This window comes from Mesocricetus auratus, unplaced genomic scaffold (genome assembly GCF_017639785.1).
Source record: "Mesocricetus auratus isolate SY011 unplaced genomic scaffold, BCM_Maur_2.0 Super-Scaffold_100038, whole genome shotgun sequence".
Classification (NCBI taxonomy): Eukaryota; Metazoa; Chordata; class Mammalia; order Rodentia; family Cricetidae; genus Mesocricetus; species Mesocricetus auratus.
The window spans coordinates 6,501,271-6,524,216 of NW_024429216.1; the positions used below are offsets into that span (position 1 = coordinate 6,501,271).

Consider the following 22,946-nt stretch of genomic DNA (forward strand, 5'->3'; position numbering starts at 1 on the left):
TGCCTAGCAGGCACAAGGCCTTGGGTTTGGTTCCCAGAATTGCATAAACTACGTCGGGTGGTATGTGCATGTAATCCTGACACTCAGAGGGCTAAAGCAGGAAGACTGGGAGTTTCAGGCCAGCCTGGGCTACATGAGACCTTGTCTTAACAAACAAAAAAAGCAGGTGGGCATAGCGGCGCACGCCTTTGATCCTAGTACTCAGGAGGCAGAGGCAGGTGGATCTCTATAAATCAGAGGAGAGGGTGGGTTACAAAGTGGGTTCCAGGCTAGCCAGGACTACATAGAAAGACCTTGTCTCAAACAAAAAAAAAAGCTAAATTAATTTTTAATTAAAAAAAACACTATTGTTAGCTGGCCGTATTGGTGCACACCTTTGGTCCCAGCACTTGGGGCAGAGGCAGGAAGATCTCTTGAGTTCCAGGTCAGCCTGGTTACAGAGAGAGTTCCAGGAGCGCCAGGGCTACACAGAGAAATCCTGTCTCGAAAAACTAACAAAACAAAACAACAACAACAACCATTATTTTACCAAGAGCAGGGACGTTTATTTACTTCCATTTTGGGATCACAGACACGCACCTCCACACCCTGTTTATGGGGTGCTGGGGACCTATCATGCATCTGAGGCAAGCTCCCTATCAACTGAGCCTGTGTTTCACTTTGTTTGTGGTGTTTTGTTGTTGATGCTGTTGTTATGTTTGCTTTTGGCACAAGGTCTCACTATGTAGCCCAGGCTGGCTTAGAACTCACTTTGTTGACCAGGCTGGCTTCGAACTCATAGAAACCTACCTGCCTCTACCTCCCCAGTGCCGGGATTAAATATCACTATACTATGCTCAGTGTGGCCACAGCCCTTTTAAGTGGTGGTTGTTTCCATGCTGAGGCCTGAGTTCACACACACACACACACACACACACACACACACGCACGCACGCACGCACACGCACACGCACGCACACACACACACACACTGACCTCCCCTGCCTGCCCGCCCACAGGCCATGGACAGCCAGAAGCAGTTCTCTGGCCCAGAGATCCAGTTCCTGCTTTCCTGCTCCGAAGCGGATGAGAATGAAATGATCAACTGCGAAGAGTTCGCCAACCGCTTCCAGGAGCCAGCGCGGGACATCGGCTTCAACGTGGCAGTGCTGCTGACCAACCTGTCGGAGCATGTCCCCCACGACCCGCGCCTGCGCAACTTCCTGGAGCTGGCTGAGAGCATCCTGGACTACTTCCGGCCTTACTTGGGCCGCATTGAGATTATGGGCTCATCACGGCGCATAGAGCGGATCTACTTCGAGATCTCAGAGACCAACCGTGCTCAGTGGGAGATGCCCCAGGTCGGTAGACCCGTGCGTGTGTGCCTGCCGCCCTGGTGCCTTGGGTGTTCAGACCCTACGTGGGGTTGTGAACATCTTCAGTGCCTGTATCTGGGGGTCCCTGCTCCGCCCTGACAAGCACACACCCCCTCCTATTGTATCATATTTGAAGACAAGGTTTTATATATCCCAGGCTGGCCTTAAACTCACGTTGTAGCTGAGGATGGCCCCTACCCCCATCGTCCCAGTGCTGGGATTACAGGTGTGTGCCACCACATCTGGCTTTTGGCATTCTGGGAATCAAACCCAGGGCTTCCTGCGTGCTAGGCAAACGCTACCAACTGACCCGCGCTAATCTTAACCCCACATCCCTCCTCAGAGCGACTTTGTGGTTTCTACTGCGATCTTGCACGACCCAAACTTGCTGGCGTCACGTCTTGCATGGGCATCTCCCGTGCATTGCAGCTGTTGCAATGGGCGTGCCCTCATGGTCCCTGCATGACTTGCAACTCACCCTGGGAACCCTGGTGTGACCTGTCATTTTGACGCGGTCACACCCACGTTTGAATCTGCAGGTCACGCACACCTTGCTCACCTGCCCTCTGGGCCCTGGTTGGCCCATGCCCACTCCCCCCCCCACACACACACACTGCGATGGCTCTGGGGTGCCCTGGCGTGCTAGCACACTGCTCTCTGATCACCATTCTGTCAAATATGCCCCTCAGAAGCATGCCCGGAGCAGCCTGGGCCTTTGCAATCCCATCTCGGTGCATCCCAACCCCAGCCCCACGCATCCAACCCCACCAGTGCTTGAATATGTCCCACGCTCTCCCCCGAGAGGAAACTCACAGCTCCAGCATGCTGCCAGCCCGCTGGGTTACGCAGCTCATCTGGGGGTCCCACTCCCTTTCCCTGTATCCGCATGTGGTCCTCACATGCCCTCAGTCCTGCCCTCTTCCGGCGCCCCTGGAGTCCTCCTGCATACACTTGCACACACACACACACGTCCTTGGCACAGCCCCCAGCCCTTGCACACAGTCCGCAGTAGAAACCCAGCTCAGGCACACGTGGACCTGCTCCGCCGTGTCCTGCCCACGTGCTTTGGGCCCGTTTACACACTCCCCTGGCATAGACGGTGTAAATGCAGGCCCTTGCACGATTACACGCTTCCTCCTCTGCGTGGTCCCGTGCTCTTCCTACACGCAGAGCCTCATGCAGTGCGCCCACACCCTCCCAGCATCTTCCCTGGATGCTGATGCTCTGTTCACACCTGAATCCGCTCTTGGTCCCTGGTGCCCCCTTGCTCTCCACAAGAACCCTCACGAGCTTGCCCCGCACACTCACATCCCACCCGGACACGGCCGTGCACCCAGATCGTCTGCACGCGTGTGTCCGCAGGGAGGCCCCGTTCTCCATGTCCTCCTTGCTGGTGCTTCTGCTGCTAGTGCCCCCTCCTCCCACGTGCTCCTCCCCTGCTCCCCTCCTCCCATGTGCTCCTCACCTGCTCCCCCTCCTCCCACGTGCTCCTCACCTGCCACCTCCTCCCATGTGCTCCTCACCTGCTCCCCTCCTCCCATGTGCTCCTCACCTGCCTCTTCCTCCTCCCACGTGCTCCTCACCTGCCACCTCCTCCCATGTGCTCCTCACCTGCTCCCCCTCCTCCCACGTGCTCCTCACCTGCCACCTCCTCCCATGTGCTCCTCACCTGCTCCCCCTCCTCCCATGTGTTCCTCACCTGCTCCCCTCCTCCCATGTGCTCCTCACCTGCTCCCCCTCCTCCCATGTGCTCCTCACCTGCCTCTTCCTCCCATGTGCTCTTCGCCTTCTCCCCTCCTCCCACATGCTCCTCACCTGCTCCCCCTCCTCCCATGTGCTCCTCACCTGCTCCCCCTCCTCCCACGTGCTCCTCACCTGCCACCTCCTCCCATGTGCTCCTCGCCTGCTCCCCCTCCTCCCATGTGCTCCTCACCTGCCACCTCCTCCCATGTGCTCCTCGCCTGCTCCCCCTCCTCCCATGTGCTCCTCACCTGCTCCCCCTCCTCCCACGTGCTCCTCACCTGCCACCTCCTCCCATGTGCTCCTCACCTGCTCCCCTCCTCCCATGTGCTCCTCACCTGCTCCCCCTCCTCCCATGTGCTCCTCACCTGCTCCCCCTCCTCCCACGTGCTCCTCACCTGCCACCTCCTCCCATGTGCTCCTCACCTGCTCTCCTCCTCCCATGTGCTCCTCACCTGCTCCCCCTCCTCCCATGTGCTCCTCACCTGCCTCTTCCTCCCATGTGCTCTTCGCCTTCTCCCCTCCTCCCACATGCTCCTCACCTGCTCCCCCTCCTCCCATGTGCTCTTCGCCTTCTCCCCTCCTCCCACATGCTCCTCACCTGCTCCCCCTCCTCCCATGTGCTCCTCACCTGCCTCTTCCTCCCATGTGCTCCTCACCTGCTCCCCCTCCTCCCATGTGCTCTTCGCCTTCTCCCCTCCTCCCACATGCTCCTCGCCTGCTCCCCCTCCTCCCATGTGCTCCTCACCTGCTCCCCTCCTCCCACGTGCTCCTCGCCTGCTCCCCCTCCTCCCATGTGCTCCTCCCCTGCTCCCCTAGTGCCTAACCTCTCTTCCTGTGATCTCCCTGGACACCCACTCCACCCTCCTGTGCTCCCTGAGAATGCACGCGTGTCCACACGGGCCTGGGAGGAGCATACCACCAGTGAGCACTACGGACTTGTGAGATACCAGGCAGGCACTAAACACTCAACACCTGGCGATTCATTAAATCTTCACTGCCACCTGTAGCCAGGCCTCCCATTGTGCCCCATATATGGAGGGGGAAACTGAGGCCCACGGAATCAAATAGAACAGTCCCCCAGCTTCTCGGTAGTAGAATCAGGATTTGAACCCCATGCCAGCTGCAAAACTTTAGTGCTTAGCACCATATCCTGTCTTCCCAGAAAGGCTAGAAGGTGGTGCATGCCTGTGAGGCCAGCACTGGGGAGGGAAGGCAGGGAGACCAGGAGGAGGTCAAGGTCATCCTTAGTGACCCACAGCATTTGAGATTAGCCAGGGAGACCTGAGACCCTGTCTCAGAACAAACAAAGCCGCTTGAAGGTTCGGGCTGGCCATGTACAAGGACAGTCATGTAATCCCAGCACGGGAACGGCTGAGGCAGGAAAATCACATGTACAAAGCAAGTGTGTGCTAGATATGAGACGGTCTCAAAACAAAAACAAAACTGAAAGCAAAACGAAAGCTGGAGAGGTGGCTCGGAGGTTAAGAGCACTGGCTGCTCTTCCAGAGGTCCTGAGTTCGATTCCCAGCACCCACATGGCGGCTCCCAACCGTCTGTAATGAGATCTGGCGCCCTCCTCTGTAACGCAGGCAGAACACTGACAAAAGCTAGCTTCTGGATCGAGCTTGTTGGGAGCTCAAAGTTTTCTTATGATCTGTGTCACCCTGGTGCCTATCTAGGTCTATGTAAAGTCTTGATTTGCTGTTTTTCCTCTGTTAAGATAACAAACTTACCTACAAATGAGTAAGTGTGTGCACACGACACGCGCGTGCACACACACACAGAAACAGACAGAGAGAGAGAGACAGAGACAAAGAAAGAGAGGCAGGCAGAGACAGAGGCAGACCAAGAGAGAGAGAGAGAGAGAGAGAGAGAGAGAGAGAGAGAGAGAGAGAGAGAGAGAGAGAGAGAGAGAGAGAGCTCAGGGCAGCCTAGAACTTGGGATCCTCCTGCCTTGCCTCTTGTGTGTTCGAATGACAGGCATGCTGGACCATGCCCTGTAATTAGCCGCTGTTAATAACTTGAGGGCTGTGTGCAGTGGTGTGTACCTGTAGACCCAGACCCTGTGGAGGCCGAGTGAAGAAGATTGAGGCCATGAGTTCAGAACCAGCCCAGGCAGCATAATGACACCATGACTCCTTAAACATAAAAGAAAGTGTGGGGTGTGGTGGCGCACCCCTTTAATCCTACCATTTGGGAAGCAGAGGTAGGTCAATCCCTGTGAGTTTGAGGACAGCCTGGTCTATATAGTGAGTTCTGGGCTAACATACAGCAAGACCCTATCTGCAAAATAATGATGATGATAAAATAATAACAGTGATAACTGCAGTTACTAGTGCTTACTGCTTTTGCAGAGGACCCGAGTTGGGTGGCTCGCAACCCTCTGACCTGTTACTGTAGGTCTAGGGACCCTACGCCCTCTCCCAGAACCTTTGGTCCCTGCACTCACATGCACTCAGACACACATAATTTTATTTTTTAATATTATTTTATGTGTGACTGTTTTGCTTGCACACAATGCATTTGCCACCTGCATGTGTGTTCCTGGAGGGCGCTGAAACCCCTGAACTGGAGTCCCAGATGGGTGTGAGCCGCCCTATGGATGCTGAGAACCGAACCCGGGGTCCCCTGGAAGAGTAGCCAGTGCGCTCAACTGCTGAGTCATGTCTCCACCTCTACACGGAATTTACAACAACAATAATAAAGGAAATCGTGGAGGGTGGTTCTTCGCAACTCAGCAGCAGTATCAGGAGTTGATGGGCATCCTCGATCCCATAGGCAGATGGAGCCCAGCTTGGGCTACATGAGTCCGGGTCTCAAAGGGGTACAGCAAACCCTGCCGTGTCTGCTTCCTCCTCTGCAGGTGAAGGAGTCCAAGCGCCAGTTCATCTTCGACGTGGTGAACGAGGGCGGCGAGTCGGAGAAGATGGAGATGTTTGTAAGCTTCTGCGAGGACACGATCTTCGAGATGCAGATCGCCGCTCAGATCTCGGAGCCGGAGGGCGAGCCGGAGGAGGACGAGGACGAGGGCGCCGAGGAGGCCGAGGAGGGCGCGGCGGGCCCCGACGGAACTGGCGTTGCGGCGGCGGCGGGCGTGTGGGCATGGCTGGCGGCGGTGGCGAGCCGCACGCTGCGGGGCCTGAGCTACCGTAGCCTGCGGCGGCGCGTACGGAGGCTGCGGAGGCTGACGGCGCGGGAGGCGGCCACGGCGGTGGCCGCGCTGCTCTGGGCGCTGGTGGCACGCGCGGGGGGCGCGGGCGCGGGAGCAGCGGCGGGGGCGCTGAGGCTGCTCTGGGGCTCGCTGTTCGGCGGCGGGCTGGTGGACAGCGCCAAGAAGGTGACGGTGACCGAGCTCCTAGCAGGCATGCCGGACCCCACGGGCGACGAGGTGCACGGCCAGCAGCCGAGCGGCCCTGGCGGTGATGCCGAGGGAGAGGGCGAGGGAGAGGGCGAAGGCGACACCGCCGACGGCGTGGGAGACGAAGAGGCAGCAGCGGACCAGGCTGGCACTGGAGGTGCCGAAGGGGCCGTGGCTGTGGCCGATGGGAGCCCCTTCCGTCCAGAAGGCGCTGGTGGTCTCGGGGACATGGGTGACACAACGCCTGTGGAGCCTCCCACGCCAGAGGGCTCTCCCATCCTCAAGAGGAAGTTGGGGGTGAGAGAGGCCTCCAAGGCTCCAGGGCATGGAGAGAGAGGGACAGCCTCATGAAAACCCTCAGAGAAAGCAGAACTGAAAGAGGAGAAGGTCAAAATCTTGAGAAGAGAAACGTATACTGTGGGCTAGAGAGAACCAAGTTAGAGGAACCGGGGAGGACCAGACTGAAAAGACCCACGGAGACAGTGCCCGTGATCCTCGGAGAAACTAAGGGCTGTAGGAGTTAAATAGTCTGAGAGGGAGGTCGCCCAGCATCCTCACACTCTGGCGCTTTGACTGCAGCCTGTGGTTGTCAAGGTGATGAGAAGCCATGAGGGACAAGAGCATCCTTTGGGCGAGCGTGCTGACACAAGCCTGTGTTTCCCATATTGGGGAGGCTGAGGTGGGAGGATCTGGAGTTCAATACCAGCTCGGGCTACCCCACAGACACAAAGCTCTTTGAATTCAGACTGCTTCTGCCTAGGATTGTGAGCCAGGCATTTTATCTCCCTGCGGCTCAATTTCCCCTCTGAACAACGAGACTCTTAATCCCCCTTTCCCTGGCAGAGGGGAGGAAGGATAATAAATATTTTGATTACCCAGGGAGAAAGAGGTGAGGCCAGCGAGTAGCAAGGCTAGGAAGAGGCTGGCGAGCCCCACCAAGGCTCAGACCTGTGCCCTCTCCCCAGGTGGACGGAGAAGAGGAAGAGCCCCCTCCAGAGCCGGAGCCAGAGCCCGAACCTGAGAAAGCTGAGTGAGTGTCTTGGAGAGGAAGGGGCCAGACCCTTAATCCTTCTGGACTCAGAGCCATCGAGGTCAAGGTCCCAAGTTGTACTGGTCCCTCTCTGCCCTGTGCCCTGTGCCCTGTGCCCTCCGCCCTCAGCGTCACCCATCCGAACGTGGGGACAGAGGAAAGACTTTAAGAAGGCAACAGAGACAGGCTACTCCCTTTAGCTCTAGACCTGTGTGCACGGGGTTCCTTCTGTCTGGAGCACCTTCCCCATGCCTCACATGTGAAGCTATTTTTTTTTTTTTTTTGGTTTTTTCGAGACAGGGTTTCTCTGTGTAGTTTTGGAGGCTGTCCTGGCACTCGCTCTGTAGACCAGGCTGGCCTCGAACTCACAGAGATCCGCCTGCCTCTGCCTCCCGAGTGCTGGGATTAAAGGCTTGCGCCACCAACGCCCGGCGTGAAGCTATTTTGATGAGGTGTGGTAATCCTGTCTAATGAAGGCAGAAGACTCAAAAGTTGAAGGTCCGCCTGGGCCAGAGCGAGTTCAAGACCATCCTAGGCAACTTAGAGAGGTCTCAAAACAACATGTAAAAACAGATGTGTCTCAGAGGCAGAGAGCCCTTACCCAGCATGCTCAGGGCCCCAGCTTTAGCCCCTTCTACTGCAAACGCGCAGTTTTGCTTTGCTTTGGGCTGCTTTTCTTTCCCAGGCTGGGCGGAGGACCAGGCCTTTGCGTATGCTGGCACAAGCTCTACCAATGAGCCCCATCCCCCCACACACACACTAAGAGGACAGGTCCCATGTTGTCCCATCACCCTGGGTCCCCAGCACCATCTAGACCTGGCCTGGCATGCCCACAGATCCCTTCTGTGCCCTGCAGTTCTGAGAACGGAGAGAAGGAAGACATCCCCGAGCCTCCTCCGGAGCCCCCCAAGAAGACACCCCCTCCGCCCCCTCCAAAGAAGGGAGACGGTGCAGGCCTGGAAGAATTCTGGGGAGAGCTGGAAGTGCAGAGGGTGAAATTCTTGGTGAGGACCCTACAGGGGTACACTAAAGCTTTCTCTTCCTGGCAGGCCCCCCCCCGCCCCAAGCGCATCTCAGAGAGGAAGCCACTAAAGGAAGAGCAGGGCTGTCCCGAGGCACAGCTGGGAGGTGTGGACCCCCAGAGGTCCCTGACGGTCCTGACTTGGGTTGGGGGTGAGGCAGGCATGTTGAGTGGCAGGTGGCTCTGTGAGGAACTGGGACAGGAGCGATGGGGAGGAAAAGATGGCTGATGAAGGAGCCGTCCTCTGCCTCCAGTAATGCAGACAGAGAAACAGCGTGTCAGGGTACTGGGGATGTGGACTCCAGTGTACCCGAGTTCAGATCCCAGCTGTAGGGTTAGGGTGTGGCGGAGAGCTTGCCCAAGTTCCATCTCTGGGATCCCTTCTCCCAAATAATAGGTTTGCAGCTCCCTGACTATATGACCTTGAGAAAGACAGCACTTCCCCAGCCTCGGCCTCTTCATTTGTAAAGGGCAGCACGACAATGGCCAGACGAAGGCTGGTGTATAAAGCTCTCAGCCAGTCTTGGCACTCAGCAGGCACTCCATGAGAAGGAGGTTGTGGGAGCAGCGAGCTGAGTCCCTGAGCTACAGATGAGCAGTAAGATGTGGTCAGGGATGAGGACGCACTGCGAACTCTCTTCCTCTCTCTTTCTAGAACTACTTGTCGAGGAACTTTTACACGCTGCGGTTCCTGGCCCTCTTCTTGGCGTTTGCCATCAACTTCATCTTGTTGTTTTATAAGGTGTCTATCCTGTGGCCCCGGGCGGTGGGGGGCGGGGCGATCAGATCTTCACCCAGTTGTGAAATGGAAGGCTCAACACACCAATACAGGAGGGCCAAGAGTTTGAGGTCCAGGAGGCAGGGGCAGGCGGATCTCTGTGAGTTCGAGGCCAGCCTGGTCTACAGAGCGAGTTCCAGGACAGCCTCCAAAGCCACAGAGAAACCCTGTCTCAAGAGAGAAAAAACCAAAAGAAAAACAGAGTTTGAGGTCACTCTTGGCTGTACAGAGTCTGAGAGTATGGGCTGCATGAGACCAGACTCAAGCAAAGAAACAGATGTAAAGCACACCAGTCTCTGAATCTAGAAAGTTCTGTGTGAATCCAGTGTGATGGCACATATCCACAATCTCAGTACTTGGGAGGCTGATACGGACAGTCGTTAGTCTGAGGCCAGCCTGGGCTATATAGCAAATCCCAGGCAAGCCTATGTTATCAAGGTACTATGTCAAAAAAACAGTGTTGATGGAAGTGGTGGTGCATACTTTTAACCCCAGCACTCAGGACAGACAGTGGTGGCGCACACCTTTGATCTCAGCACTCGGGAGGCAGAGGCAGGCAGATATCTGTGAGTTTGACGTCAGCCTGGTCTACAAAGCTACACAGAGAAACCCGGTCTCGAAATATAAAAAAAAAAAAAAAAGGAAAGGAGGGAGGGAGGATGGGAGGGAGGGAAGGAAGGAAGGGAGGGAGGGAGGGAGGGAGGGAGGGAGGAAGGAAGTAGCAGAGGCAGGTGGATTGCTCCGAGTTTGAGCCCAGCCTGCTCTACATAGTGAGTTCCAGGCTACCCAGGGAGACCCTGTCTCCACAGAGAGAATCGAGGAGGAGAGGAAACAGAAGAAAGTGTCGAGTCAATGTTACTTAGCGATTGTGATTTGGGCATAACAGGGAGGGTGCCACCAGGGTCCCCTCTGAATTACCTTTGACCCCACCTCAGGTCTCAGACTCTCCACCGGGGGGAGGACGACATAGAAAGCTCTGGAGCTGGGGACATGTCGGGGGCAGGGTCTGGTGGTGGCTCTGGCTGGGGCTCCGGGGCCGGCGAGGAGGTGGAAGGCGGCGACGATGAGAACATGGTGTACTACTTCCTGGAGGAGAGCACGGGTTACATGGAACCCGCCCTGTGGTGCTTGAGTCTGCTGCACACTCTGGTGGCTTTTCTCTGCATCATCGGCTACAACTGTCTCAAGGTGAGACACGCCCTGTGCCTGTGGTCCTCAGGCAGGGACTGCGGAAGATGCCAGAGAGGGGGCCTAGGACAGCGGTTGGGACAGGAGGCTTTAGGATGGGTAAAGATAGCCAACCAATGGAGGACTGAAGTCTCCAGCAAGGACGCCTTGGCAAATGGGTGGAATGCAGACCACGACTGTCATGCTAAGCCCCGGATTATCTGTGCCAGGCATATGTGGCTGTGTCCCTTTTCCCATCCAGGGGGCAAATGTACCATGGGGAATATTATTTCCTGCCTGTTATTCATTTGAATTAGGATCTCTGTGAAGGGGGAGCTGGAGAGACGGCCGGACAGTTAAGAGCACGTACTGCTCTCGCAGAGGCCCAGTGTTTGCATCCCATGCAGAGAGGCTCACAAATGACTGTGACTCCAGCTTCAGGGGATCTGATGTCCTCTTCTGACCTCCATGGTCACCTCCATACACATAGTAGCATGCACTCACACAGACACGCAGATCTCTATGAAGTCAGGCCCATACTAGAGCTTGCTTATAATACCAAGGGGACAGGATGACATCAAGTTCTGGGGCAGCCTGGGCTATACGGGGAGATCCTGTCTCCAAAATAAGCAGGGTATGGGCAGACAAGCCCTCACCACTAGCCAAGTAGCTGTTGACAGTTAATGATTGCTAGGGAGGGGAGAGACGATTTTCCTCACGAGTGTGGTCTGGGGTAGGTCGCCCATGCCCCAGCAGAGGGGCCCACACCTGTGTGCATGTGCAAAACACTACTTGGACTCCTGGGTTATATTTAAAAAAAATAAAACAAAGAAGGCAAGGCCTGGCATGGTGGCACACACCTTTAGTCCCAGCATCCCTCAAGAGGCAGAGCCAGGCAGATCTCTGTAAGTTCGAGACCAGACTGGTCTAAATGAAAGGGGAGAGAGAGAGAGACAGAGAGAGAGACAGAGAGAGAGACAGAGAGAGAGAGAGAGGATTCACATGTGAGATATGACCCAGGCTTGTCATGCCCCCCAAGGCTTGTCTCAAGCGATGTCTCATCGGTCCCGCATGTCTGGGAGTTCGTGTGCACCCTGGATATTTTGCTGAATGAACAGAGCTGTTTGGCTCAGTTCTTGGCCCCTCCTGCCTAGGTGCCACTGGTGATCTTCAAGCGTGAGAAGGAGCTAGCCCGGAAACTGGAGTTCGATGGCCTCTACATTACAGAGCAGCCTGAGGATGATGACGTGAAGGGACAGTGGGACCGGCTAGTGCTCAACACACCGTGAGTACCCAGCCCAGCCTCAGGGTGGCCGAGGAGGCAGGGCTGGGTTTCCACTCCAGTCCAGGCCTGGGCTTCCGGAGAGCAAGGCCCCAGGCCCCGTGACCCGGCTTGTCCTTCCTAAACCTCCCCATCCAATGGACACATGAAAGCTCCTGAGGGTACGGGATGGGGGTGACAGCTCAATGGGCGAAATACTTGCGGCTTAGCGTGAGGACCTGAGCTCAGATCCTCAAGCAGAGACGTACAAACCTGGGTGTGGCTGCCCAGTGCCTAGAATCCCAGAGCTAGGAGGCAAAGGTAGGAGGGTGGGTGGGGCTCGCTGGCTAACTGGTGGCCTCAGGATCCAGTGAGAGACCCTGTCTCAAAAAGCAGTGTGGAGGCCGGGCGTCGGTGGCGCACGCCTTTAATCCCAGCACTTGGGAGGCAGAGGCAGGCGGATCTCTGTGAGTTCGAGGCCAGCCTGGTCTACAAAGTGAGTTCCAGGACAGCCTCCAAAGCCACAGAGAAACCCTGTCTCAAAAAACCAAAAAAAAAAAAAAAAAAAAAAAAAAAGCAGTGTGGAGAGGGCTGGAGAGCTGACTCAGCAGTTAAGAGCGCTGACTGCCCGTTCAGAGGACCTGGGTTTGACCCTCAGCAGGCACACGGGGACTCACAACCATCCCGCAACTGCAGTTGCAGAAGATTTGACCCCCACTTTTGGCCTGCAACACACATGCAGGAAAAACACCCAGGCACACATAGTCGTGATGATAATAACAATAATAGTAACAATAAATGTTAAATGGAGTCTAGAACCTGGTGTAATGGCTCACAGCGGTCTCTCCGCACGTGGGAGCTCCGGGCAGGAGGATAATCTGAGCCCAGGAGTTTAAAGCGAGCCCTGTCTCATGTCGTGGTCCCTGACCGGTGGCTCCTGAACCTTCTCACGTGTCTTTATGATCTGTTGAGGTGAAGACGCATGACCAAGGCAAATCTTATAAAGAAAGCATTTAATTGGAGGCTTACAGCTTCAGAGGTTAAATCTGCTGGCACGGTGGGGATCATGGTGCCATTCAGACATGGTGCTGGAGAAGGTAGCTGAGAGTTACCTCCTGATCCCCCGGCAGCGGAGCGGGGTGGATGGGGGTCTGAGATGGGGGACTGGGATGGGCCTGGGGGCTTTAGAAACCTCAAAGGGACACCTCCTCCAACAAGGCCACGCCTCCCGATGCTTCCCCGACAGACAGCTCAGAGACCAGGGACTAAGCGTGCAAATATACGAGCGTCTGGGGTCAATGTCCACCCAATCCGCCGCAGCACCCTAACCTCCCCACACTTCTCTCTTCGTAGGTCCTTCCCCAGCAACTACTGGGACAAGTTTGTCAAGCGGAAGGTGAGAGGACGGTGGAAAGGGAGGGCTCCTGGACTAAGTCCCTTGCTGCCAGCAGACCACCCCCAGCCTTGCCAAGTGTTTGCTTTGTATGGGCAAGGGGCTGTGCCACTCTGAGAAGTCTCCCCTGGGGAACATGGGCCTGGTTAGCATAGTTCCTTCTCAAAAGAGAAGCCTGCATGTAAAGGGCACAGGGTGAGGATTCAGTCTGTGGGATTTGAGAGAGGAGATGAGCAGCAGTGTGGTAAGCACCGGTAAGAATTGTGTCTTTGGTGGCCTGAGCCCGTAGCTCAGACGGCAGAGTGCTTTCAAGCGTGAGCAAAGCCCCTGGGTTCAGTCCCCAGCACTCTATAAAAGTATGGTGGTGCATGCCTTTACTCAGGATGTGGAGGCAGGAGGATCATAAATTCAAAGTCATCCTTATCTACGCAGTGAGTTAAGGGCTAAATTGTTCTATGATATCCTGTCTCCAGAGAAACCCAAACCAGCAACTACATGGATGGATGGGTGGATGGATGAATGGATGGATTGGTGGATGATGGACAGAGTGATGGATGGATGGATGATGGGTGGATGGATGGTGGGTGATGGAGGGATAGGTGGTGGGTGGATGATGGACAGATGGATGGATGGACAGATGGATGGCCAGCTGATTGGTGGATGGATAGTTGGCATATGAATGGGTGGATGGGTTGCAGAGATGGCTTAGTAGTTAAAAACCCTTGCTGCTCTTTCGGAGAACCCAAGCTCAGTTCCCAGCACCCACATCTGCAGGTCGTGACTTCCTGTAATTCCAGCTCTAGGGGATCTGATACCCTCTTCTGGATGGGCACCCACACATATATGGCACACATACAAACACACATGCAGCCAAATAAACAATAAATCTTGAAAGAAGAAAACCTAAATGAGAACTTGGCAATAAACATTTGAAAAATCATAGAGGCTGCAGTAATGGCTCAGTCATTAAGAGCACTGGCTGCTCTTGCAGGGGACCTGGGTTCAGTTCCCAGCACCCACATGGTGGCTCACAATTGTCTGTAACTCCGGCTTCAGTGTATGAGATACCCTCCTACAACTCCTATGGGCACTGCACACACATAGTAACATATATGCAGAAAACTTAAAAAATAACTAAATAGCCCAGTGACATTATTCCTTTATCCCAGCACTTGGGAGGCAGAGGCAGGTGGGTCTCTGTGCGTTTGAGGCCAGCCTGGTCTACAGAGTGAGTTCCAGGACAGCCAGGGCTGCATGTTGAGACCCTGTCTCAAAACAACAACAAGCATATAAAAAACTAAATCAATGAGGAGGTGCAGGAGTGTGCACTGACCAGGGAAGGTTCTGTTGTGTTAGAGAGGCCTGGAGTTCATTGGGAAACGCTGTTGTGTTAGAGAGGCCTGGAGTTCATCGGGAAACGCTGTTGTGTTAGAGAGGCCTGGAGTTCATCGGGAAACGGAGTGAGCCAGGTGGAAATGTGTCTAGATGATGGACTAGCTCATGCAAAGTGCCTGGAGTAGGAACGTGAATGATGAGGTGCCCGTGTGGCTGGGACAGTGAGTGACAGGACGGGGTCCCTGACAATAAAGCTTCCCCATTAGTTTGGCTGCTGCCACTGCTGAATCCTCCGGTGACCTGCAGAAACCACATCCTTCTTCCCAGAAAAATGCTCCCCGCATTTCTCATGCAGAGTTGAGTGTCCCAGGAACCCCTCGACAGGCAATGTCCCCTTCCCCAGCTCCAGACTGTCTTCACAGCCTGACACTTTTCCTGCAGGTTCTGGACAAACACGGGGACATCTTCGGGCGGGAACGGATTGCGGAGCTGCTGGGCATGGATCTGGCCTCTCTGGAAATCACGGCCCACAATGAGCGCAAACCTGACCCTCCACCGGGGCTGCTGACATGGTGAGGAGACCCCCCAACCAGGGGCGGGCCAGGGGACCCTTCAGCCAGGGGCGGGCTAGGGACCCCCAGCCAGGGGCGGGCCAGGGGACCCCTCAGCCAGGGGCAGGCTAGGGACCCCTCAGCCAGGGGACATGGCTCTTATCTGACGCCCAGGCATCTGGCCTTCTCCCTCCCTGTTCCTTCAGGATCATGTCCATCGATGTCAAGTACCAGATCTGGAAGTTTGGAGTCATCTTCACAGACAACGTGAGGGGGGCCATGGGTGGAGAGGGGTGGCAGCAGGAGAGAAATACGCCCGGATGCGGGAACAGCCCACGCAAAGCCCCTAGGATAGCTATCTATGTTCCGGTTGTTTGAAGGGCTTTGGGAGGGTTCCAGGGCTCCCTGACTCCAGAAAGATTCCTAAGCCCCTGTGTAGCCTCGGTCCTAGGGTGCCTTCCCACTCTGCGGTCCCCTGTCCCCGGAATATGCATTGTGCAGGGTCCTTCTGGTCTCCCGCTGCTCCCTGGCTCCCGCGCGCTCTGGAGCAGATACCCCCCTGGGCGGAGATGGCATCTGTCCGTGCTCTGGGGCGTCCTTCCATGTTTCCTGACCCCGACCCCTTTACCCTCAGTCTTTCCTGTATCTGGGCTGGTACATGGTGATGTCCCTCCTGGGACACTACAATAACTTCTTCTTCGCTGCCCACCTTCTGGACATCGCCATGGGGGTCAAGACGCTACGCACCATCCTCTCGTCTGTGACCCACAACGGAAAGCAGGTGTGGAGAGGACCTGGCAGGGACCTGGGCGGAAATCTGGGCGTGGCAGGAAGGAAGGGGCGGTGGTCAAGAGCTCCGCCGCCCGGGTGGGGGGTGGGGGGGAATTGGGTGCGTGGGAGGGCGTGGCGCGACCATTTCTGAGGGGCGGGACAAAGGGAATGGCCATCTGGAAGGGTCTGAGCCAGGAGGTTAGGGCATCTTTGGTTTGTTTGTATGTTTTATCGGGAGGTTATTTGAGATGGAGATGGGTTCCTCTCGAACTCACAGAGATGGACCCGCCTCCGCCTCCGTGCTGGGATTAAAGGCGTGCGCCTGGCCTAGGATAGGGCATTCTGGGAGAGGGAGAGCCAAGCAGCTGGGGCTCCAGAACCCCAAGGGTCAGGGAGTTGAGGTTCCTGTGTGGAAGGGGCGGGAAGCTGACGACACACGCCTGCCCGTTCGCAGCTGGTGATGACTGTAGGGCTCCTGGCCGTGGTGGTCTACCTGTACACCGTGGTGGCCTTCAACTTCTTCCGCAAATTCTACAACAAGAGCGAGGACGAGGACGAGCCTGACATGAAATGTGACGACATGATGACGGTGAGCCCTCGCCACGCTCGCCTGTGAGCCACTAAGTGTGTTCGTCAGGGTCCCTGCTGCTGGGAAGAAACAGCATGACCCAAGCAACCTGGGGAGAGAGGGGTTAATTTCCCTCACAGTTCCATATGGCAGCCCATCAAAAGCAGTGAGGACAGGAACCTGGAGGCAGGAGCTGACGCAGAGGCCGTGCAGGGCGCTGCTGACTGACTTGCTGCTCATGGCTTGCCCAGCCGGCTTTCTTACAGAACCCAGAGTCTGCACAGAGGCGGCGTCACCCACAGAGGCCTGGGCCCTCCCCCATCAATCACTAATTAAGAAAGGTCTTACGGAAGCATTTTCTCAAACGAGTTTTCCTCCTTTGAGGTAATCTAGCTTGTGTCAAGCTGACGTAAGACTAGCCAGCACACTAAGCTTCCATGGGCTGTCTGAAAGGGTTAAATAACACCATCTGTGTCATGAGTGGGAGGGGGAGACAGACAGCTGATGCAGCCAAGATGCTGTGAACAGGACCAGAGGCCAGCATGATTCAGCTGTTAAAACTGTAAACGGGGCCGGGCGGTGGTGGCGCACGCCTTTGATCCCAGCACTCGAGAGGCAGAGGCAGGCGCATCTCTGTGAATTCGAGGCCAGCCTGGTCTACAGTTAAGTTCCAAGACAGGTTCCAAAGCTACACAGAGAAACCCCGTCTCGAAAAAACTAAAAAACAAAAAACAACCCAGACACCTATAAGCTGTTGCCTTGAATCCCAACACTCAGGAGGCAGAAGCAAGGGAATCTGTGAGTTCAAGGCCAGCCTGGTCTACAAAGCGAGTTCCTTGACAGCCAGGGCTACACAGAGAAGCCTTGTCTCAAAGCAGCAAAGGCCTTCGGTTTGCTGGTCTCGAGGCTGTAGCTGGGTAGTGGAGCTGTGGCCTAACAGGCCCGGCTCATCTTAGCGCCGATGAAGTATCACTGTTGGGAAGGTGGCGGTGTGCTCTCTGTCCTCCTTGAGTGGGGTGACCTGGAGTGAGGAACACACGTACTGCCGAGGGATCTGTAGGCCTGAGACTTCCTAGCCTTAGGAGCCTTGGAAGTCTTAGCCTAGAGGTCAGAGGGGTAAGTTAAGGGAAGAACACATGCAAGTGTGCACAAGACCCTTGGTTCAGCAAACGTGTTGATGCAGTCCCAGAACTCAGGGGCAGGAGGGTCACAAGTTCAAAGCCAGGCTACACAGGTGGGGAAACTACTCCAAAGGTTCTCCTTTTTTTGTTGTTGTTTTGTTTTTTCTTTTTCGAGACAGGGTTTCTCTGTGTAGCCCTTGCTGTCCTGGCACTCGCTCTGTAGACCAGGCTGGTCTGGAACTCACAGAGATCCGCCTGCCTCTGCCTCTTGAGTGCTGGGATTAAAGGCGTGCGCCAGCACCTCCTGGCTAAAGGTTCTCTTTTCTCCCATGGTTCAGTCGTCACTGCATGTGCCTCTTTTTCTAACAATGGCACTCATTGATGCGCTAGAGGTAAGACCACAGTTGAGAGACTCATTCCAAGGGTTCGTGCCTTCATGGCCCTCACTCACGGGTCACGGTCACTGACCCGAGCTCTTAGACAACACAGCCGGGTCCTCTCACCTCCTGGGCATACCGAAAACCCAGTGTGAAGTCTGCCCCACGTGCCAGATGGACCAAGCCCCACCCCCTCCTCTCCTTAGAACCTTCCAGTGGCCCACACCCCCAGCGGAGCAGGCTGAATCATGGCACCACGGCCTACAAACCCAGGGAAGAGCTGGCTCTACCTGAGTCTAACCACAGGCCGTTGTGCTTTCGATTTCTGGCTTCCTGGTTCTTTTTCGGTTCCTTTAGGACCATGTGTTTCCTTCCATCTCTGGTCCTCTGCATTGGTGTCTCTCTGCCCTGACCTGGCGGCTTCCCCCCCTCACCTGACATCTTACCTTCCAGATTAAATGCTGCCTCCTACAGGGAGGGAGCCCTCTCTCTGACCGTTGCTGGGGCCAGAGCCTGCAGAGCCCACGTAACCCGTCCCTGTGCGTCTCCCTCTCTGTTCTTGCTCACGGTGACGCCTTTCCCGGTCTCACCAACCGGATTTCAGTTCCTCAGGGAAGCAAAAACAGTTTTTTTCTTTTCTTTTTTTTCTTTTTTTGTTTTTCGAGACAGGGTTTCTCTGCATTGCTTTGCAGGCTGTCTTGGAACTCGCTCTGTAGACCAGGCTGGCCTTGAACTCACGGAGATCCGCCTGCCTCTGCCTCCTGAGTGCTGGGATTAAAGGTGTGCACCACCAACGCCCGGCTTCTTCTTCTTCTTCTTCTTTTTTTTAACATGTATGGTGTTCGTGTTTTGCCTGCAACTATGTCTTAGTTACAGATGGCTGTGAGCCACCATGTGGGTGCTGGGAATTGAACTTGGTTCCTTTGGAAGAGCAGCCAGTGCTTTTAACCATGAATGCCGCACTCTAGTCCAAAAGAAATATAAAAACTTTGGTGTGGTTGGGAAGTGGTGGCGCACGCCTTTAATCCCAGCACTCCAGAGTTTGAGGTCAACCTGGTTTACAGAAGGGATTCTAACACAGAAAAACGCTGCCTTGCACTCGGGAGGCAGAGGCAGGTGAATCCCTGTGAGTTCGAGGCCAGCCTGGTCTACCGAGTAAGTTCCAGGACAGCCTCCAAAACAATACAGAGAAACCCTGCCTCGAAAAAAAAAGAAAGAAAAACGCTGCCTTGGAAATAAAAATAAAACAAAAAATACTTTGGTGTGTGTGCGTGTGTGTGTGTGCGCGCGTGCATGCGTGTGTGTGTGCGCGCGCGTGCATGCGTGCATGCGTGTGTGTGCGCGCGCGTGCATGCATGCCTGCCTGCATGTGTGCTGCGTGTGCGCGCGTGCATGCGTGCATGTGTGTATGTGCGCGCGCGTGCATGCGTGTGTGTGCGCGCGCGTGCATGCGTGTGTGTGCGCGTGCATGCGTGCATGTGTGTGTGCACGCGTGCATGCATGCCTGCCTGCATGTGTGCGTGCGTGTGCGCGCGTGCATGCGTGCATGTGTGTGTGTGTGCGCGCGCGTGCATGCGTGTGTGTGTGCGCGCATGCGTGCATGTGTGTGTGCGCGCGTGCATGCATGCCTGCATGTGTGCGTGCGTGTGCGCGCGTGCATGCGTGCATGTGTGTGTGTGTGTGCGCGCGCGCGTGATAAGATTGGAGCCCAAGCCTTGTTGCACACCAGCCCACAAACTTTATCCTTCCCTCCCAGATGGTGACAGCACATTGTTTTTGACTACCCGCTCACTCTCGTCCATCACCCATTCTCATAGTGCTTCCTTCAGCCTCCAGCTGGGAGTCTGGCCCTCCTGGTGAAGCCATTGCCCTCTGAGGCGGTCTGAGCTTGTGAGGGCTCCTGTGCGTTCTCCTGCTCTTAGTGGGCCTCTCCTGACCCCTCTGCCTCTGCCACCCCATCCTTTTTCTGATCCCCAGTGTGGCCAAGGGTGACCTTGAACTTCTGGTCCTCCGGCCACCACTGGACAGGCATGTGCCACCATCCCTGTTGTTGTTGTGGGTTTTTTGTTTGTTTGTTTGGTTTGGTTTGGTTTGGTTTGGTTTTACGAGACAGGGTTTCTCTGTATTGTTTTGGAGGCTGTTGGTCCAGCCTGGCCTCGAACTCACAGAGATCCACCTGCCTCTGCCTCCCGAGTGCTGGGCCACCATCCCTGTTTTATGTGGGGATGGGGATCAAACCCAGGGCCTCAAGCATGCCAGGCCAGCACACGATCCCCAGCTCTGACCCCTCGTATCTGCCCACCGTGACCAGATACCTCACAAAGGCAACTTGCGGAAGAAAGGGATGATTTTGGCCCCTGATTTGAGAACGCAGTCAGCCCGTCAGGGTGTCCGGAACATGAGGTGGCTGGTCACTCTGAGTCCCCAGTGAGGAAGCAGTGGGGGGAGCAATGCTCTCCCCTTTGGGTTCATTCTGGGACCCCAGCCCCCACTGGGTCCGCATTCAGGGTAGATCTTCCCACCTCAGTTAACCCAATCTAGAAGCTTCCTCCTGGGCACGCCCAGAAGTGGCCTCTAGCTGAGCCTAGCTCCTGTCAAGTTGGTGACATGAGCCATGAAGGTCCACTGTCACCTGCTGGCCGATGCCTTCCGAGGACAGCCCTGACACTCCCCAGGCGGTGCCTGTCACTGCTGTGTCTCTAGCCGTGCCAGCCCGGGCTCCTGGCAGGCGGCGGTGGCTGTTGTCTGAGTGGGCCCTCCCTCCCCCCCAGTGCTACCTGTTCCACATGTATGTGGGTGTCCGGGCTGGTGGCGGCATCGGGGACGAGATCGAGGACCCAGCGGGCGACGAGTACGAGCTCTACCGGGTGGTCTTCGATATCACCTTCTTCTTCTTTGTCATCGTCATCCTGCTGGCCATCATTCAGGGTGGGTGCCCAGTGTCCGGGTGTGTGGGTGTGGGAGTGCCCAGTGTCCGGGTGTGTGGGTGCCCAGTGTCCGGGTGTCCGGGTGTGTGGGTGCCCAGTGTCCGGGTGTGTGGGTGCCCAGTGTCCGGGTGTGTGGGTGTGGGAGTGCCCAGTGTCCGGGTGTGTGGGTGCCCAGTGTCCGGGTGTGTGGGTGCCCAGTGTCCGGGTGTGTGGGTGTCCAGTGTCCGGGTGTGTGGGTGTGTGGGTGCCCAGTGTCCGGGTGTGTGGGTGTGTGGGTGTCCAGTGTCCGGGTGTGTGGGTGTCCAGTGTCCGGGTGTGTGGGTGCCCAGTGTCCGGGTGTGTGGGTGCGGGTGCCCAGTGTCCGGGTGTGTGGGTGTGTGGGTGTCCAGTGTCCGGGTGTGTGGGTGTCCAGTGTCCGGGTGTGTGGGTGCCCAGTGTCCGGGTGTGTGGGTGCCCAGTGTCCGGGTGTGTGGGTGTGGGAGTGCCCAGTGTCCGGGTGTGTGGGTGCCCAGTGTCCGGGTGTGTGGGTGCCCAGTGTCCGGGTGTGTGGGTGTCCAGTGTCCGGGTGTGTGGGTGTGTGGGTGCCCAGTGTCCGGGTGTGTGGGTGTGTGGGTGTCCAGTGTCCGGGTGTGTGGGTGTCCAGTGTCCGGGTGTGTGGGTGCCCAGTGTCCGGGTGTGTGGGTGCGGGTGCCCAGTGTCCGGGTGTGTGGGTGTGTGGGTGTCCAGTGTCCGGGTGTGTGGGTGTCCAGTGTCCGGGTGTGTGGGTGCCCAGTGTCCGGGTGTGTGGGTGCCCAGTGTCCGGGTGTGTGGGTGCCCAGTGTCCGGGTGTGTGGGTGCCCAGTGTCCGGGTGTGTGGGTGTCCAGTGTCCGGGTGTGTGGGTGTCCAGTGTCCGGGTGTGTGGGCGTGTGGGTGCCCAGTGTCCGGGTGTGTGGGTGCCCAGTGTCCGGGTGTGTGGGTGTGTGGGTGCCCAGTGTCCGGGTGTGTGGGTGTGTGGGTGTCCAGTGTCCGGGTGTGTGGGTGTGTGGGTGCCCAGTGTCCGGGTGTGTGGGTGCCCAGTGTCCGGGTGTGTGGGTGCCCAGTGTCCGGGTGTGTGGGTGCCCAGTGTCCGGGTGTGTGGGTGTCCAGTGTCCGGGTGTGTGGGTGTGTGGGTGTCCAGTGTCCGGGTGTGTGGGTGTGTGGGTGCCCAGTGTCCGGGTGTGTGGGTGTGTGGGTGTCCAGTGTCCGGGTGTGTGGGTGCCCAGTGTCCGGGTGTCCGGGTGTGTGGGTGTCCAGTGTCCGGGTGTGTGGGTGTGTGGGTGTCCAGTGTCCAGGTGTGTGGGTGCCCAGTGTCCGGGTGTGTGGGTGTCCAGTGTCTGGGTGTGTGGGTGTGTGGGTGCCCAGTGTCCGGGTGTGTGGGTGCCCAGTGTCCGGGTGTGTGGGTGTGTGGGTGTCCAGTGTCCGGGTGTGTGGGTGCCCAGTGTCCGGGTGTGTGGGTGTGGGAGTGCCCAGTGTCCGGGTGTGTGGGTGCGGGTGCCCAGTGTCTGGGGGCTGGCTTCCTTCCCTGCCTTAGCCTCTTCCTGCAATGAGACCTCAGGTCAGTGGTGTCCGGAGCCTCAGTTTCTCCATCTGAAAAGTGGAGGCGTTAAAACCGTGCACTGTGGCACATGGCTGCAATCCCAGCACTCGGGAAGTAGAGGCTGGAGGCCTGCGTATGCTTGAGGCCAACCTGGTCTACGTAGTTAAGAGGCTGGAGGAAGCCTGCATAAACGTGAGGCCAACCTGGTCTACATAGTTAAGAGGCTGGAGGCCTGTGTATGCTTGAGGCCAACCTGGTCTACATAGTTAAGAGGCTGGAGGCCTGCGTATGCTTGAGGCCAACCTGGTCCACGCTCCAGGCCAGTCAAGGCCATGGTGTTTAAGATCACCGTGAAGATCAAGCCATGCGTTCCTTCCAAGTGTCCTCCCCATAGGAAGTACCCAGTAGCCACCTGGCTCTGCTCTGCTTGGGAAGTGTGGTGAGCCTAGGGAACCCATGCAGGAAAGGCAAGGCCCAGAGGTGCTGGGTGTACATGGGTCCCAACCTGTGTCCTGCCACTCCAGGTCTGATTATTGATGCCTTTGGGGAGCTCCGAGACCAACAGGAGCAAGTGAAGGAAGACATGGAGGTGCGTCACGTCCCTGGGTGGATCTGAGGGGTTATGGGACACCGG

The 22,946-nt window shown here is 56.7% G+C and overlaps 1 protein-coding gene across 1 annotated transcript in view; it reads left to right on the forward strand.

Moving 5' to 3' along the window:
• Positions 1 to 22,946, forward strand: part of Ryr1 (ryanodine receptor 1) — a 126,929-nt gene that overhangs the window by 102,889 nt on the left and 1,094 nt on the right. Inside the window, 15 exon segments of the mRNA XM_040734565.1 lie at positions 999 to 1,340; positions 5,962 to 6,753; positions 7,422 to 7,486; positions 8,343 to 8,490; positions 9,163 to 9,249; positions 10,221 to 10,238; positions 10,240 to 10,473; positions 11,607 to 11,737; positions 13,067 to 13,109; positions 14,883 to 15,013; positions 15,199 to 15,259; positions 15,627 to 15,773; positions 16,218 to 16,352; positions 20,601 to 20,757; positions 22,837 to 22,901. Of these exon segments, the coding sequence (XP_040590499.1) occupies positions 999 to 1,340; positions 5,962 to 6,753; positions 7,422 to 7,486; positions 8,343 to 8,490; positions 9,163 to 9,249; positions 10,221 to 10,238; positions 10,240 to 10,473; positions 11,607 to 11,737; positions 13,067 to 13,109; positions 14,883 to 15,013; positions 15,199 to 15,259; positions 15,627 to 15,773; positions 16,218 to 16,352; positions 20,601 to 20,757; positions 22,837 to 22,901 (2,556 nt within the window).